General features: G+C 47.6%; 3 protein-coding genes across 4 annotated transcripts in view; 2 read left to right on the top strand and 1 right to left on the bottom strand.

Moving 5' to 3' along the window:
- The window catches only part of lama5 (laminin, alpha 5), a 24,806-nt gene extending 17,602 nt beyond the window's left edge, over positions 1-7,204 (top strand). The window contains exons 27-42 of the mRNA XM_053423932.1: positions 1-110; positions 229-363; positions 573-724; positions 996-1,128; positions 2,082-2,225; positions 2,342-2,472; positions 2,549-2,716; positions 3,038-3,167; positions 3,594-3,745; positions 3,859-4,051; positions 4,163-4,300; positions 4,391-4,544; positions 4,774-4,904; positions 5,196-5,289; positions 5,404-5,523; positions 5,996-7,204. The exon at positions 1-110 is cut by the window's left edge and continues 56 nt beyond it. Coding sequence (XP_053279907.1) covers positions 1-110; positions 229-363; positions 573-724; positions 996-1,128; positions 2,082-2,225; positions 2,342-2,472; positions 2,549-2,716; positions 3,038-3,167; positions 3,594-3,745; positions 3,859-4,051; positions 4,163-4,300; positions 4,391-4,544; positions 4,774-4,904; positions 5,196-5,289; positions 5,404-5,523; positions 5,996-6,132 — 2,222 coding nt within the window. The 3' untranslated portion in view covers positions 6,133-7,204. The remainder of the gene's footprint in view (positions 111-228; positions 364-572; positions 725-995; positions 1,129-2,081; positions 2,226-2,341; positions 2,473-2,548; positions 2,717-3,037; positions 3,168-3,593; positions 3,746-3,858; positions 4,052-4,162; positions 4,301-4,390; positions 4,545-4,773; positions 4,905-5,195; positions 5,290-5,403; positions 5,524-5,995) is intronic.
- Positions 7,205-7,248: 44 nt separating this feature from the next.
- Positions 7,249-11,762, bottom strand: LOC128441963 (proteasomal ubiquitin receptor ADRM1). Of its 2 annotated transcripts, none has more exons than XM_053424100.1 (10): positions 11,642-11,762; positions 10,742-10,959; positions 10,013-10,129; positions 9,273-9,483; positions 8,908-8,989; positions 8,626-8,759; positions 8,276-8,407; positions 7,949-8,106; positions 7,729-7,831; positions 7,249-7,622 (listed from the first exon to the last, which is right to left on the bottom strand). In XM_053424100.1, exons 2-10 carry the CDS (start codon positions 10,949-10,951, stop codon positions 7,531-7,533), a joined length of 1,239 nt encoding a protein of 412 aa, XP_053280075.1. In that variant the 5' UTR covers positions 10,952-10,959; positions 11,642-11,762; the 3' UTR covers positions 7,249-7,530. The 2 variants fall into 2 exon arrangements, with proteins under 2 accessions (XP_053280075.1, XP_053280076.1); XM_053424101.1 differs by having other exon boundaries at positions 8,908-8,986.
- Positions 11,763-11,792: 30 nt separating this feature from the next.
- LOC128441981 (dnaJ homolog subfamily C member 5) overlaps positions 11,793-17,500 on the top strand; it is a 10,000-nt gene continuing 4,292 nt past the window's right edge. The window contains exon 1 of the mRNA XM_053424129.1: positions 11,793-11,971. The gene's annotated coding sequence lies outside the window, so the exon portion shown is untranslated. The remainder of the gene's footprint in view (positions 11,972-17,500) is intronic.

Genomic DNA, 17,500 nt, shown 5'->3' with positions numbered 1-17,500 from the left:
CCGGATTCGCTGAGATCACCTTCACCGTGGAATCACCTCGCATGCAGCGCTTCGAACAGGAAGTGAAGCTGCTGTCCCAGCGAGGCATCCTGCTGCTGCTGCAGAACCAGGTTCACTCATCCATCTGATCCTTGTTGTTGTGCACGTGTTGTGTGTCGAGCATCGATGTAACACAACATCTGGTCGTCCCTTCATTGCTCTTTTCTCTGCGTCTCTGTCGTCCCTCAGAACCACTTCCTGTGTCTGGCTGTGCTGAACGGCCAGCTGAAGGTGTTCTATGATTTCACTGATGAACTGGTGGAACTGGATCCCAAAGAACCAGACTCAGAGTTCCTGCTGGTCAGCGACGCCGAGCCCAAAGCTGTGAGTCCTCTGTTTGTCTGTTTGAGCCTCAAGCAGCTGAGTGGAGGAGTTCCTTAGTTCCTCCTGAGTCACACTGTTATTATCCTTTCCTAATAAGGTCTTGGAAATTAAGGATTTCTCTGATGCTTCATGTATTCTGCTGTTGTATTGATCCACAGTTCCTCAGTCTAAGTTTTCTAGTTAATGTGTGTTTGTGTTTCAATGTGTAGCTGGAGGTCATCATCCTGCAAGGCACCTCGAACCGCATCGTGGTGAGGAACAACCGGGTGAACCTCTACATCCACTCGTTCACCGAGAAGATCCCTTCATTCAGCGGCAGCTACTACCTGGGAGGAGTTCCAAAAGACAAGATCCCAGACCAGTAAGAAGCACCTACTGGTTATTTCATTATGTTTCTGCTTGAACGATGTTCACAGCGATGAGACTACAGAGAGTTTGTTCCACATCTGCAGCTCTGTGGGTCTTTGTCTTCTGACCCAGAGCTGAAGAGAAGAGAGAATATTGAGCTTCTACATATGAGTGATAATGTTCTTCTCTATCTAAAGAAAACCATCTGTTCTGCTTTAACTGTAGAGCTGTTTATCTGAGCAGGAGCTGGTGGCAGGTTGTCTCACTGCGTCTCTGTGTTTCAGGCTGAAGACCATGTTCCCCAAGCAGGGTTCTCTGAAGGGCTGCTTCAGGAACGTCAAGGCCTACAGCTCCCACGTGGACCTGAAGAGGATGAAGAGCTCCGGAGTCAGTTTTGGATGTGACGGTGATCTGCTGGTGAGAAAACCTGCTTCCTCAGTGGAGAGTAGAGGTTCAGGAGAGCTGGTGGCTCCAGTTCAATGATCTCTCTCCACAATCTCAGGTCAAGTCGATTTTGGATTCATCGGTGCAAAGTGAAAATATATAAGTCCATCGATCATCCAGCCGTCTTTCAATCTGACCCCATCCAGTGTGACCACAGAGGTTTCCTCTTTTATCCTGAACTGGAACCATTCTGGAGAAAGTCACTCATTCATTTTTTGTGCCTTTATGGTTTAATATTTAAGGAGCAGTGACGTTGAATTGATGATGATGATGAATCTCCGGGTCCTCGTTCTTATTTGCATGATGAAGATTATTACAGAGAAGTTTACAGGTCAGGACGGACACCATGGTTTGACCGGAGACATCACAGGACAATAGTGAACATCTGCCTTCCTGATGCTCCACAGGGATTCTTATAGAGATGTTTCCCCACAACTGGACAGGAAATGACATCACACATGGTCTCTGACTAGATGAGGGCTTGTTTCATACCTGAAGTAGAAGACACCTGTTAAAGAACATTCCATCTTGACCATCCATAGCAGGTCAGAGATCATTCCAAAAAGGGAGAGAACTCACGAGAAGGGTTAGAGAGAAGCAGTTTGGAAACGAGTGATAGATGAAGAACTGTTTCATCTCTGCTGACAGAACATGGAGTCCAACCAGGAGGTGCTCGTGTAGAACCTCGGTGCACCTTCTCTGATCCACACAGATTAGAAGCTCACCATATGAGCCGTCACATGACTTCACCTTCTGCAGAGTTTCTTCACTGTTTCTGAACCTGAACAGAAGATGTTGTGTCAGAAGATAAAAATATGTTTTCAGCCACAGCTGGTTCTGTCTCTTCTTCTCCAGTTAGTTGAGGAGGTGATTGATTCTGAGCTCAGTGGAAGCAGCTTCTTCTCTGACCTGCTCTGTCCCCTCAGGTGGCTCGTGAAGCTCACTTCTCCGGTCAGAGCTTCTTGGATCTGGCTCTGACCAACGTCCCGAGTCTCAGGGACAACTTCTATGTCAGCTTCAGCTTCAGGACCGACAAGAAGGAGGGCCTGATGTTCTACCACCAAGATAAGGTTCAGACCAGCCTCCATCACGTGCTGTTCCCTTCATGCTTCTTCTCATTCTTCAGTCCACAGCTGTGTGTCTGTCCCTCTGGTGTCTTTGTCTCACACGAGTTGAATCTGTGCAGGACGGAGAGTGTGAGGTTCTCCTGAACGAGGGCCGGGTGGTGGTGAGAGCCGACAAGAGGGAGATGGTGACCCTGAAGACCTACAACGATGCCAACAGCCACTACGTCTCCATCTACATCAACTCCACCGGGTAGGACGGGTCTGTAGATCACTGACCTGGAGTCAGAGTGTCCAGACTGTCTGTGAACTGTCCCTCTCGCCTCCAGGATGCGTCTGTACATGGACGACGTGCTGGAGAAGGGCAAGGAGGGAATCCGTATCAACACCAGGGGGCGCTCACCGCTCACCTCAGGGGTCAGCACCTTCCTGGGAGGAACCCCCGACCAGACCAGCACCAACCTCACCGGGTGCATCAGCAACGTCTTCATCAAGAGGTGAGACCAGGACCAGAACCAGAGAACTTCAGTCTGTGAGAGTTTGAGGTTCTGAAGTGGATCCAGGTTCAGATGAGGTTTAGTTTTCAACTGGGTCCAGTTTCACATTCTTCAGGTTCCAGTTTGAAAACTTCAAATTAAAAAGGTTTGTAGATTCAACAGAAACAGAAACAGTTCTGATGTCATCACGTGAGGATCTCGTGTTTCTGCACAGCCAATGAGACCAGGACGATTTATGATTTATGATTTATGATTCATGATTTATGATTTATGATCGTCTGCTGATGAGTTTGAAAACGTGTCCACGCTTCTCGTCCTCAGGGACACGAGTCCTCAGGCGGTTCAGAACCTGCTGAAGGTGAACAAGAACGTGAACGTCCCTCTGGGTTGTCCCGCCGCCGCCAAGCCTCAGCAGATCCTCGCTGCACAGCCCAAACACAACAAGGCCAAGGTGCACACACACACACACACACACACACACACACACAGTAACACACACACACACACACACACACACACACACACACACACACACACACACACACACACACACACACAGTAACACACACACAGTAACACACACACACACATACACACACACACACACAGTAACACACACACACACACACATACACACACACACACAGTAACACACACACACACACACACACACACACACACACACACACACACAGTAACACAGTAACACACACACACACACACAGTAACACACACAAACACAGTAACACACACAGTAACACACACACACACACACACACAGTAAAACACACACACACACACACAGTAAAACACACACACACACACACACACACACACACACAGTAACACACACACTCATCACTCTCTCTCCTTCCAGAAGCACAAGAAGCCCTCGGGGTCTCGTAGCCGTAACACCAGGGAGTCGTGCCAGGGGGCGCCGTCGGACCAGGAGAGCGGAGCGACGCACTTCAGTGGCTCCGCCCACAGCCACCAGAGATATGACGCTCTGCCCAGGTCGCTCAGCTCCATGTGAGTGCCCCCCCCCCCTTTGTTAGAAGGAATCATTTAGGAATCTTGAAGTTCATGGATTCAGCCTCAATGTGTTTGGATTATCTGACCCCCCCCCCCCCGTCTATGTGCAGGCCTCACGTCTCCATGTCTCTGAGGATCAACTCTTCTGAGGGCCTGGTGCTGCAGGCCGGCGGCGGGCCGAGCGGGGGGGCGGTCCTGTCCCTCAGCGTGTCCGGCGGCCGCCTGCTGCTGCTGCTGGACGCCGGCAAGAGGAAGCTCAGCCTGCGCAGCCGCAGGAAGTACGATGACGACCGGTGGCACACGGTGAGTCGGCTGCTCAGGTCACGTGACCCCGAGTGTCTGCGTGGACATCTAACCCCCCCGCTCCCCGCTGTGTGCGTGTCTAACCCCCCCGCTGTGTGCGTGTCCCTGCAGGTGTTCGTGAAGCGCGAGGGACAGAAGCTCGTCCTGATCGTGGACGGGATCGACGCTCAGTCCAAGAAGCTTCCTGGAGGAGACCGGGCTCGAGTCGCCGGGCCGCTGTATGTGGGAGGAGCTCCGCCCACACTGATGGTAAAACCCCCGCCTCATCCCCCCCCCACACTTCTTCTTCTCTCTCTTCTGCACACACTGTAGATGTCTCTCTGGTTGTGTGACCTCCAGGCTCCAGGAGGTTTCACCGGCTGTGTGAAGGACCTGAGGCTGAACGAGGCCCCTGCAGGAAGCCCCTCCTACAGCCAGGGGGCGGTGCCCTGCTTCCAGAACCCTCTGCAGCCCGGGGCCTACTTCTCTGGAGAGGGGGGGCACATGGCTCTAGGTGATTATCATCAGACTGAGTGGGGTCAAAGGTCAGACACCTGTTCTCTGGACTGATGTGTTCTGACTGACTGTCTCTCTCTCCCTCCCTCCCTCTCTACCCCCCCTCTATCTCCCTCTTCCTCTCGCTCTCTCGCTCTCTCTCTCTCTCTCTCTCCCCTCCTCTCCACCCCCCCCTCTCTCTCTCCCTCTCTCTCTCTCTATCTCTCTCTCCCTCCCTCCCTTTACAGATGAGTCCTTGGTTCTTGGTCGGGATCTTGAGATCCAGTTGGAGGTTCGACCCGTCTCGGACTCTGGGCTCCTGTTGCATGCTGGGACATCAGCTGACCAACACCTGAGTCTGGTCCTCAGTCAGGGAGAGGTGAGGATGAAACATCTCAGGAACACGTTCAGATTTGGACCAAAGGTTCAATGGGACTCACAGATTGACTGATCTGAGATCAGATTTGGGGGGTCAAAGGTCAAGATCACTGTGAACGTATCTCAGTCTGTAAAATACACAAGTAGCCTGAACGTGAAGCAGGAAGAGGATTCAATTCAGGTGGAACATAAACTGAAAAAAGAAGCAGCTTCATTTTGACTATGGAGACCCAGTCAATCATTAACCACACCTGGTGTGTGTCTGTGTGTGTGTGTGTGTGTGTGTGTGCAGGTGACGGTCTCAGTAAAAAGTGGTAAAGGTGAGTTCTCGGCCTCCTTCACTCCTGAGGAGCCTCTATGTAACGGACACTGGCACACGATCACAGGTGAGCTGACGTCACTGTAGCTGTTGTGTTGTGTTGTGTTGTGTTGTGTTGTGTTGTGTTGTTTCCCTCTGGCCTGATGTAACGCTCTTGCATTTGGTGTGTGTCGCCCCCCAGTGGTGAAGAAGAACAACGTCCTGCAGCTGCACGTGGACGCAGCCAGCGAGCTCAGTGTCGGGCCCAGACAGAGCCGCACCGCGGGGGGGAAGGAGGGCGTCTACCTGGGGGGGAAACCTGGTGAGCTCCTGAGTCCTGACCCTGAGCTCCTTCAAATCACAACACATCTTATATCATGTGTTTATTTCCCAAAGACACTTTGAAGAGTCCATTAAACTCTTTTCATGTCCTGATTACAGATTAAAGATATTTCCTTATTGGTGAAACTTTGACTGAATAGTAACTTCAGATCCCTCAGTTACCTAAACTGACCGATGACCTGATACTAACGAGCCACAACGACCCCGAACTACAAATCGTTTAGCCTGTGACGTCAATTACAAACTTATTCTCTGTCGGACTACAACTCAGGTCTTGGTTGGTTTTGTCCAAATCAGTTAAAAAAACAAAAGAACGATATGAAAATGAGAGAATCCAGTTTAGTCCGGGGATCCGACGTCTCAGGCTGATTGTTGTGTCGAGCAGCTGGGGATGACCTCTGACCTCTGACCTCTTCGCTCTGTAACACGTAGTTCTTATCTTCTTCCACCAGGAGGCGCCACTGTTCCCGGTCTGCCTGCCTTCCACGGCTGCATCCGGTCGGTGTCGGTGAACCACCGAGCTGCCGTGTTGTCCAAGCCGCTCTCTGTGCACGGAGCAGTGGGAACACGGGGCTGCCCAGTCGTATAAACCAGTCTTATCTTCACATTCCACAACTGCAGATTAATGGTGGTGGGTGTCATGTTACTGTAGCTAATTTAAAATATGTATTAATATTTATTGTATATTGTCAGAAAATATATATTTTATAATTCCGTTTGTCGTCGCAGTAGTGCTGGTTTGTTTTTGTGTTGCAGGTAGAGATGCACTGACACGATTTCAAATACTCTCTAAATTCATAAATCAATGAGTGTTTCCTATATTCAATTTAATCGATTAGTGTCGAGTTGTAAATAAACACAACGCGGATTGATTTTCCTACTTCATCAGTGAAGAATTGATTTTAGCTCTGATAAACTTCCTGTGGCTCCAAAACTGTTCCTGAGTTGAACTGTATTGAAGCACAGGATGTTAACATCTGTGTGTCGTGCGTCTCCAGAAGAGAATATTAAGAATGATCCTGAGTCTGTACACTGTGACCCTCTGAAGGGGGTGTGGCCTCTGACACTGACCTGGACTCAGATTTTAATCATTACCTTTTAACACACTGGTGATATTTGATCTTCTATATCAGTTTCTGCAGATTTCACCAAATTAAATTTAAGACTTTTAAAACCATAACGGATTAAATTTAAGATAAATAACTTCAACTGAGACGGATCAGAAGGTTCTCCAGTCTCTGGATCAGTTAACAAGTGAAGGTGAAGCAGCAGGAGGAGAACCTGGAAACACCACGTTGTGTCTCAGGATCTGAATCAGGCTGAGTGAACTGAGATCAGTGTGTTCATATCTGTATCACTCAGAAACCCTGGAGAAGATTGTGTTCATATCTTTCAGTCTTTTCACAAATCAAATGTATTTGAAGTTTTTTTTCTTGCTTTGCTTTGTGATAACGAGTTTCACTTGTTGAGTCAAATCCACGTCCCAGTGGCCGAGCTGTCCCATGAGGCGTCTCCCTCTGTCCTCTATGTAAACATGTACCCAGTGTGTGTGACGCGTGTTGTATAACCTTTTAAAAACATCTCACAGAAAGAATAAGCTGCCCCCCCCCCCTCACATGTGTTGTAAATGCATTTCTAAATAAAGGATGTTTTCATATAAACTTCACTCGTCGTTTCTTTATGTTCTGCAAAGATGAGACGGAGCTTTTATCTTAGTTGATTTGATTTATTAAGGATGAACTCAGGCTCCCGAGGTCTTCACACAGAAACACAGAAAGAAAAGAAACATCACATGTAAGGCTGAGTCCTCAGTTGTGTATAAAAGTCTCCTTCAGAGTGAAACAGTCAGATCGAACAGTCTGCCTGAGGTCAGAGGAGGAGCTGGATCCGCTCTGTGCCTTTGGTTTAGGAAAGTACCAGAGCACCTGGAAGAGAGGGAGAGAAACTGAACTAGAGCAGGAGTCCCAGGAGTTCAGCAGCTGGAGCTCTAATCCAGACTCATGTCCTCGTCCTCCTCCTTCTTCTTGTCCTTCGAGTCTCCTTTACTGCTCTGCATGGCGCTGGCAAACGCCTCCACATCTGAGGAGAGCAACAGAAACGTTAGGACATGTGGTTTATTCAAAGAAGAAAGGGAGGGAGGGAGAGAGAGAGAGAGAGAGAGAAGAAGGGTAGAAGAGTGGTTCACCTCCTCTGTTGGCGGCGTCCACAGCGTCGGCCGGCAGACCGAACTGAGTCATGAGGGGCCCGAGCTGCCCGGAGGCCAAGGCACTGCTGAACATGCTCATCGACTGGAGGACCAATCACAGGAGTTATTACAGTTCAGTTACTAACTGGACCTGGTTCTAGTTACTGGTTCACATGACACCAGCATGGAGATACTAGTGACAGACGTGATATGATCCTACCTGCTGGAACTGAGGAGAGTTGAGAGTGTTGGGGATCTCCTCCGCGCTCTGAAGTAGACTCTCTCCACTGGGGAGGAAGGGGAGGAGCCTCGTCTGGACCTCAGCATTAGTGAGGATGGGAGCCATCATCTCGGGGGTGCAGACACTGGCCAGATCCACTGGAGAAGAGAGGAGGAGCTTCTGTTTGAATCTCCTCATGTTCTGTAACTTTTCTTTCTTCTTCTCATGAACCACGTCTCCATCACAAACAAACCATCCCTGATCTGAGACTCATCCCTGGATTCATCTCCCTCTAATAAACCTGCTCTGAGTCTGACTCCTCCTCACCTGCTGATCCAGGAGCAGACGCCGTGGCTGCGTTCATGGTGGCGAGGATGCTCTGAAGGTCACTGAGCTGGATGGGCTGGTGGGAGCCAGGACTTCCAACGGAGGCTGGGGCCAGAGGAGTCTGAGCTGAGGCTGCAAACAACAAGGAGGCTTTCAGATCAACAGATCTACAAGTAGATTCACATTCAGAACTGTGACCAGCTGCTAAAGGTTGAGATGTTCTCTACAGCAGGACGAGTCCCGACCTTCAGCCAGAGGCCGAGGAGGACACCGACAGAATGAATCCATCGTTTGGTGCTTTTCTGTTGTGTTACTGCATGAGTGAGTCAAACTTCAGGGAATGTGTGTACCTGGTGTGGAGGGAGCCACAGTAGTGGGTGACACGGCTGAGGCAGCGGGGGTCACGGGGGTGGTGGGGGCCTGAGAGGAGCTCAGTCTGGGGGCTCCGCCTGAAGGAGTGGCTGCTGCTGATTGGCTACGAGAACTACAAGGAGGGGGGGGGGGGGAGACAGAGTTCAGGGAGGAAATTGTCTCACAACATGTAGTAGATGTTAGGAAACATCTACTACATCACAGCTTGTGAGGAGTTCAGTGATGTGAGTGGATTCTGGTTCACTCCGGTTCAGTCTCACCTGGATGAGGAGCTGCTTGTAGCCGGTCCCCCCCCGCCCAGCAGGTTGGCGAGTCCTGGTCCTGCTAGAGCTCCCAGGCCTCCTTAGACAGACGCACACAAATCAAAACACACGTCCAAACTGCTCTTGGATTCTTATTTGGGCTGTTACCTATTTACTTTCATATTTCTAATTAACTGTATGAGGTTGAAAGTAAACAAATTCAAGAGTCGGGTCTTTAAGCTTTAATAACATCCATCTTAAATAAAACACATTTCCCAAGTTGTTTGGAGTTACTAACTAGAAAATTCTTTTGTTTGTGTTAAATCAATTGTGGTTGTGTGTGTGTGTCGCAGGATAATTACAAAATAACCAGTGCAGCTTACCCAGTCCACCCAGTCCGGTTGGTCCAATCAGCTGCATCAGCTGGTTGTGGCTCATATTTCCCAGTAGGTTTTGCAGGCCTCCCTCTCCTCCCAGCGCTGAGAGTTCATGGCCACTGCCCCCCCCGCTGCCAGGCGCTCCGGGGATGGGGGGGTTGTTCAGGTACTCGTTCACCTTACGGCAGTTCTCCTCGTCCTTGTCCGTCTTCGGCTCCTGATGGAAGCGAGACACAAGAGACATCCGGGGAATCAGAGTGGAATGATCTTCACTGGCTACGTGGTGATATAGAAATAAACTGTGTAAAATATTAATTGTGTTTTATCCCTTAATAAACTACTGGATTATCTACATTACTTAAAAAATACAACAGAGAATATATTGTTATCATAAAGTCAGTGTAAAAATGAAATGTTGGTTGAGCTGGTTTTAGATCAGGTGGAACTGATTATTAATAAACAACGTCTGTATTTCTCCATCCATCTGTTGAGATACAGGCCTGTTTGGCTCAAACATCAGGAACATAAAGGAAAAAATTAATATTGAATACACTGTTTGCAGCCATGCACGCTGTCATCATGGGTGTAATAACCTCCTTCTGCCTCACTCATCACTCCCATTCCCTCTTGTTTCATTTGTCCATTTAACCTTCAGCTGCCTGAGCACAATAGAACCAGCTGTCACTCATTCACAGTCTCCAGCTCTTCTCCAGGTTAAATGAGGATGAGGAGCATCTTCCTCTCACCTGCATCCAGAAGAACAGTCTCTTGGATCCGGCTTTGAACTTCAGCACATAGACGCGTCCCGTGGTGCACTGGCTCACACGCTTAAATTCACAGTCATCAGGGAAGATGATCAGGTCCTGGGACAGGGAAGACAACATGAGACTCTCGTGAGACAGGGGAGGACTTGAGGGGGGGCTGCGCTGATACAAGAAAGAACTGTAGCTCTAAAATATTAAAACTATGAAATAAACTAAATGTACTAAACTAGTTTTGCATCTCATTGCTGCTGACCACAGTTCAGAAAAAAAGTCTAAATATACATGATTACTTAAAAGCATTGAAGTCTCCCACCCAATAGAAATAATGTTTAAAGAATCCTTATAAAAAAAGTTTGTCATAAGATTTGCTTGAATTGATATTGGCCTCTAAAAGGCAGATTTCTTGGACTCTTCTAATAACCGGTCATTTGTCACTTTTACTATAAACGTTTTATGGTACTTGTTAGGGAGATGACAGTAGAGATGATTTAAAAAAGGCAAAAGAGATGGATGAATAAGAATGGGACACTGTGGCCCATGGTGGTCCCTTCAGACCTGTGCATGTTACTTTGTGAAAACAAAGAACAATGGCCTTGTTGTGAATCTAAAGCAATCGTTTCCAAATATCAAGCTGTGGTGGGAATTTCCTTAAAGCATCAAGTGGACAAAAGACAGATCAAACTGCAAATGAAAGTGGTTTAAATGTCTCACATCGTCCACGTTGGCATTGGTCCTGTCCTTCCAGCAGAAGTGGATCAGCGAGTCGTCCGACTGCTGGACGTACACCGTGCCCTTGCGTTTGTCCGGCGTCACCACGTTTCCCTTCAGGGTCATTTTACCGGCTCGGAACTCCACCAGATACTTGCTGGAGCTTCCTCTGGTGCCACTGGCCAGACTGGGAAAGAGAGCACCCGACGACATCTTCAGATCTGCACCCAACAGAAACAGAGAGGACATGTTACTGCACAATAAACACACACGTTAGAACACAAGCTTGTGTTTCTGAAATGTGGGGCAAGTGTTTGAAGTTTAAAACTAAAGTAAACGTGACTTGGTTATAAATTATAAAATCCAACACTTGAAACTTTAATGTAAACACCTGAATTAGTTTAATGAGTATTATAAAGTACAGATTCACACTCATTCAGCCCATAGTCACAAATTTACTTTTATAATCTGCTTTTTAAATATTTAAATGTATTTTAATCCACTTGTTCCGTGTTTGACACAAGCCGCTGCTCGTCGGTCTCACTGGTCCTGGGTCTGTTTAATCTGGAGCCGACACCGGAAGTGTGATAAATGAAAGTCTCTGAAACATCATCTACAAGTTTAAAACTGAAATCAGCTGTTTGGGGCCAGGACCCGTTTTAAACCGAAGCTAACTGAAGTAGCCGTTAGCTTGTTAGCCAGTTAGCCTGTTAGCAGTGCGGACTTTTGGGCTGAGTCAATGCTAACGTTAGCCCGTGACGAGGCTAAACCGAGCAGCGACCAGGGCCAGGGTCTGGTGAAGGGTCGAGTCAGAGGGGTTAACCGCAGCGGGAGCAGCTCGGGGTGTTTATAAAACCACAGCAGCAGATCTGAGAAGTTTAAATCACAAACTTCTCCACAAACCTCGAGTTGGTGCGTTAGCTTCTCTTCTTCTTCTTCTTCTTCTTCTTCTTCTGCTTCTTCTTCTTCTTCTGCTTCTTCTGCGCGTCGCTCCTCGAAACGTCACTAGCTTCCTGTCGCGGGGGCGCGCACGCAGCAGGAGAGTGGGCGGGTTTCACGGAGCGCTGAGCCGTGACTGACAGCTCGTTCCCTCCCGGTGCGGCCGCTTCCTCCGTGATCCTCTACCGGCGGTCGGACGCTTCTACCGGCGGAACGAGCAGTGCGACTGGGATGCGAGTGGTGTGACCCCCCGCTGAGAACCAGAGCACGAGGAAGAGGAGCCGGAGCAGGAAGGTGAGGAGCGCGCACCGTTAGCTCGACATGCTAACATCACCCAGCTTTACTGCCCTTGGATTAGTTAGCATGCTAAGTGCTAGCTGCTGTGTTCAAAGCGGGCGCCCCGCACCGTGCGTGCGAGCTAGTGTGTAAGTGTTTAAGTGTGTGTTTGCGTGAGAACGAGTGTAAGTGAGAGAGAGTGTGTTTGTGCGTGACAGTGTGTTTGTAGTGTGTATGTGTGGTGTGTGTTTGTGTGTGTTGTGTGTGTGTGTGTGAGAGAGAGAGGGAGGGAGAGAGAGAGATTATCCGCTTTGATTCAAGAGCCTACCGGTATGTTCCCGTTACGTCACGACCCACGGAGCCCTGCGGGGACCAGGGTGAGGGCAGGCGGACTGGATCCAGATCCGGTCCTCCTGAGGGATCAGGGTGAGGGCAGGCGGACTGGACCCAGACCCGGTCCTCCTGCGGGGACCAGGGTGAGGGCCGGCGGACTGGATCCAGACCCGGTCCTCCTGCAGGGATCAGGGTGAGGGCAGGCGGACTGGACCCAGACCCGGTCCTCCTGCAGGGACCAGGGTGAGGGCAGGCGGACTGGATCCAGACCCGGTCCTCCTGCGGGGAAACAGGGTGAGGGCAGGCGGACTGGGTGTGGGGGGGGTTGAGTCCACAACACACTGGAGCCAAATCAAATAGGACTGAAACAGCTGGTGACTCATTCTTCAGATGTGGTGTTTGTGTGTGGATCTACTTCCATGAATCAACCTGCTGTATTTACATTTGGATTCATATGATGACAGTGGAGAACCTGTAACCTTCACCTCCTCCAGTGTCTCCCAGTCTGTGTCCAGATGTGATCAGGGACAGGTTGTCTCCAGGTTGTGTCCAGACACACAGAGGACAGGTCTTCAGCCTGACGCCTCAGGGACTCCACAGGCTTTAGGTTTCATTTATCATTTATGTTCTTCTCCAGCACGTTAACACAAAAAAACACATGAGTCAGTTTCATTCTACGGTTCAGTCTCTAAAGACACATTTGACCAGATCATAGAGTTGTGTGAGTCAGCTGGTGTGTGTCCGGGCTGGTGAACTGGGTGATGGGGGGGTGATGTCACCAGTATGAGCTCTGGTGGTCGTCAGTGACTCATTTCAGATCCAGTCACTTCAAACCAGGTCACATGAGATACCAGTAGTGGGTCACAGAGGGAGATGCACCAGTTACACTGAAACTACTCACACGTCCTTTCATTAACAATCTGAATGATATTATTTGAAGACTGGATCAATGACTTCATCTATAATAATGCATTTTATTGACGAGGTGCTTTGAACTGTGCTTAGAGACTGTTCACATCCACAAGGCAGTGAACAGAGCAAGCAGAGGAAATCAAACTCATATTTGAGAAGTGGGAAACAAATATTAATACTACATACTCTAAAACACGTATTTTGAAAACAGTGTAATTGATCTGTTCTCTTCAGTGTGAAGGGCTGAAGCTTCATGAAGCTGTGGAGCAGTTTCCTCTCTGTGTCTCTGCTGTGACCCCTGAAGCCTTAAATGACCCCTCAGCTGGGATCCCTGCTGTGACTCTGGTGTTTGGTTCTGATGTTTATATTCTGTCAGGACCGGGTTCGTGTTCAGGCTCCGACATTAGAATCAAAGCAGATGTTGAACCTGTTGTTCTGTTCAGGTTTGTTTTCTGAGGAGAGTTCTTCTCCAGGGAGCTGGACGCTGATCACAGGTCTGTGCTCAGCCCACAGGTCTGTTCTGTACTTCTGGAGCAGGGATGTCCATCAGCTGTCTGAAGGCTAACTGCACTTTTAATAGCTCCCTCATATTCATCGTCAATACATTTATGATTTAGTATTTTCTCTGATTGATTGTTTTGTCACAAACGTGTGAAACATCTTTGTAATAATTCCCAACAGACCAAGGCAACATCCATTATCTTCTTTAGTGTGGTGAAAGCCAATCACATTGTAGATGTGCAACAACAAAATGCATCAAGTATTCTCCAGTGTTATTGTTTTAAAAAAGCTAAGTTGGTTTATTAAATATTTGTTCAACAAAAGCTCTTACCATTTAACATGTAGATAAACCAAATGGTTCATCACCCACACGTGTATTATTCCTAATCAGACAAACCACAGCTCACCTGAAGGAAACCAGTTGTTGAATAAGAGATGGTGGCTGCTGCTGCCCCCCCCCCCCCCCTCTAAACGTCCCGTGGTTGAAACTCAGTCACGTGCAGATGTCCCACTTCCTGTTTCTGTTTGGACCTCAGCAGACTTCAGGTCACTGTGGTGGACTCCACTGACCTGTTACTGTGTCAGTTAACGTGTGTTTGTGTTAGCATGTGTGTGTGTTAGTGTTAGCGTGTGTGTGTGTGTGTGTGAGTGGAAGTCCATTGAGAAAGTGACTGCATCACAGACAGTAGCTAATGAATTGGATTGACCTTTGTGCTTCTCTGTGCCGAGAGAGAGAGAGAGTGTGTGTGTCTGTGTGTGTCTGTGTGTGTGTCCAATTTGTATATATAGTCAGTAACCTTTGCTCTAAATCATGGCCCCTCGTTAGCTTAATTCAATCTCTACATTATTTGAAGAAGCAGCTTAAGTCATCATATTTATTTGACTGTGCTCAGCCGACCACCACACGGAATAACAAGTAGGTCAAAGGTCACTCGACTCACAGTTTTGCCTTCACCTTGTGTCACTGCTGACACCGAACCGACACGTCTACACACATGCAGAGAGTGAATGCACGGCACATGGAACACAACACGTATCACACTCTTGTGCGGTTGTACACTCACAATCACAAACTGATGTTTCCTCAGGACTTGTTGTAAAGTCAGATTCTATGATTATGAGTTATGTACTTTCCCCTCTCCTCCTGTCCGTCATACGTGTTAGACTGTTACACTTACATATTTATTGCTTGCCCCTTATCCCAACCCCTGATGTATTCTATTAAACTAGTGAAAATATCAATGCAAATGTATTTTACACATCAAATAATGTATTTCGAACAAAGAGCCTTGCAATGATATAAAACAATGCAATGTGATAAATTCACACTTTTTAAAATCTGAAACCTAGAAACGTTTCAGCTCTTCAGCTCTGTGTAGAACTATCAACATGTTTCCAGCTCTTTAATATTAATAATAATTGTGTTTACAAGCAGCTAAAATCTGAGCTGCGTGGAAGGAGCTGGAGAGAATATGATTGTGTGTTTGTGTAAAATGCAAACATTACAGGAAAGTGATCCCCTAAGTCTGTCCTCTATATATTCCATAGATTTATTGGCAAAAATAGTCTGTAAGGCTGTATTTGTATTTTCTTAGGAAATGAATTAATTCAATAGGAAATTAACGTCTTATAATTTAAAAGGTGAAATGAGGAGGAAGGAGGAAGAAGTCAAAGGAAACATTTGAGGAGAAGATGAGAAGAAATTGAAGAGGAAAAGAAAGAAAAGAAAATGTGTTAAAAGCGATGGTGTGACACGTTAATGAGGAAAGAGAGGGGGGTGAGGAAAGTGTGATGTCAGGAGAGAGGGAGGAGAAGTGATGAAGTGGAAGAAGAGGAAGAAGAGGGAGAGCAGCTCAATTAATAATCTTTTAATAATCTTGCAACCTGATGTTATTTTGAAAAAGCTTATTGCTCATTAAACACAATAATAAATAATAATCCACAAATGGATACAGCACTTATTAAAAAATCTCAGTGTATAAAATGTGGGAAACACAGACGTGATGGTTCTATTGAGCCGAGAGTCCAAATCCAAAGTGTCTATCTGTAAGTTAGTAAAAGGTTTCACAAAGTGAGAAACAACTTTTTACTTCAGTCCAATTAATATGAAAAAGCTAACGATGAACCTGCTGCTGCCCCCCCCCCCACCACCAGCACCACCAGCACCACCACCAGCACCACCAGCACCACCAGCACCTGATAACACGCCATGTGAAACCCAAACTAACAGATCAAATGAAACTGGAACCGACACATGAAGCTCGTTCCGACTCAGATCAGTGTGCAGGCGTCTGTATACTTTCCTCCTGGCACAAGGTGTGTGACTGTGCAGGTGTGTGTGTCTGTGTGTGGGTGTGTGTGTGTGATTGTGTGTGTGTGGGTGTGTGTGCACACAGACAGCAGCTGGTGGTGCAACAATGCTGACTAATGATCCAATGTCTCCCCTGCTGAGCAGCAATAAGGAAAAGGAACAGCTCAGAATAGATGAGAGCAGAGTGGTGTTGTATTGTTGTGTTATTGTCTCAGTGTTGTGTAGCCCCCTGATACAGAGAAGCTGCAGGTTGTTGTGTAGCAGGCTGTTCTTGTTGACACTGAACCAAACACAGCCAGCGTGTGACTTTCAGAAAGCATGCTGGCCTTCCAGAATCACACGTGTGACATCTGTCCCACCGACCCGCTCTCTCCCTGGGACACAGACCTCAGTCTGGCCCCGTCACCAGGTGGAAGTCATCTTTAAGATGGAACAACTAGTTTCTCACTCCAGTCATGTGTGGGTCGTCTACACAGACTGGCGAGGCAGCTGGTCCCTGTTCGTCTGAGAGCTCTGGAGTTGTGTGTTTGTCTGGATTAACAAACTCAGGCTTCTGGAGACGATGACAAAGACATTTCCAGATTTGTCTGATTTGTCTCACACTTTTCCAGAAGACAACAAAGCCCCTCACGATTTTTTTGAATGGATCATGTATTAGATGTGTTGCTGACCTTCCTCTGGTCAAGATAAGTGACATTATCTGAAGATCCTCAGATACCTCAGTGACCCGACAGTGACCTGTGACTCAACGTCTTTGTCCCGGTAGAGAACATTTGTCTTTGGACTCGTGAGAGGACGTGTGGACAGACTCTTCAGCTGCAGAGGCCGTCTCATTGGCTGAGCTCCTGAAAACCTTTGAGCAGCAGCAGCTCACTTCCTCTATTCAAAACCTGATGGTGACACATGATGTGCTGCTGTCAGTCGAACGAATGCTGTTCACAAGTTCATCTGCTCTTATGAAAAATCATATCTCAACCACGCCCTGAGGAGATTTCATCATATTTGCTGGACATGTTCAGGTGAAGTCACAGATGAACAGATTAGAAGTTGTTGGTCTCTGTGACCTCTGCTTGGGAATGTGATCGCTCAGGAACGTCGGAGAATCACTTGGACACGGATGAATTTATTATGTTTTATTATATTCAGTCGTCTCAAAGGTTATGGTGGCCTCATGAAACATGTTCCTGTCTCATGCAGCTTGTGGGGAAGTTCTCTCACATGATCCAGAAGGTTCGGTTTCCCAAGTTGTGAAACCGTTGTCCTGACCTCAGAGTTTTACTTTGGAACTAACATGAAGGCTGTAAACCACATAAATATATATATGTGTGTATCATTTTATATATGTGAGAGGATTTCTGTACACACAGGTACTGTACTTTATGTACAACCAATACTGTAAAGCTGCAATCTATACATAATAACTAGATCCATAAACACACAGTCTATGCTCTTGTGTTCAGTGTTATTAATGCAGCCGTCACTCTGAGGAC

This window comes from Pleuronectes platessa, chromosome 6 (assembly GCF_947347685.1).
Source record: "Pleuronectes platessa chromosome 6, fPlePla1.1, whole genome shotgun sequence".
NCBI lineage: Eukaryota > Metazoa > Chordata > Actinopteri > Pleuronectiformes > Pleuronectidae > Pleuronectes > Pleuronectes platessa.
Note: the sequence above shows the minus strand (reverse complement) of the source record. Positions and strands in the feature narration are given on the sequence as shown.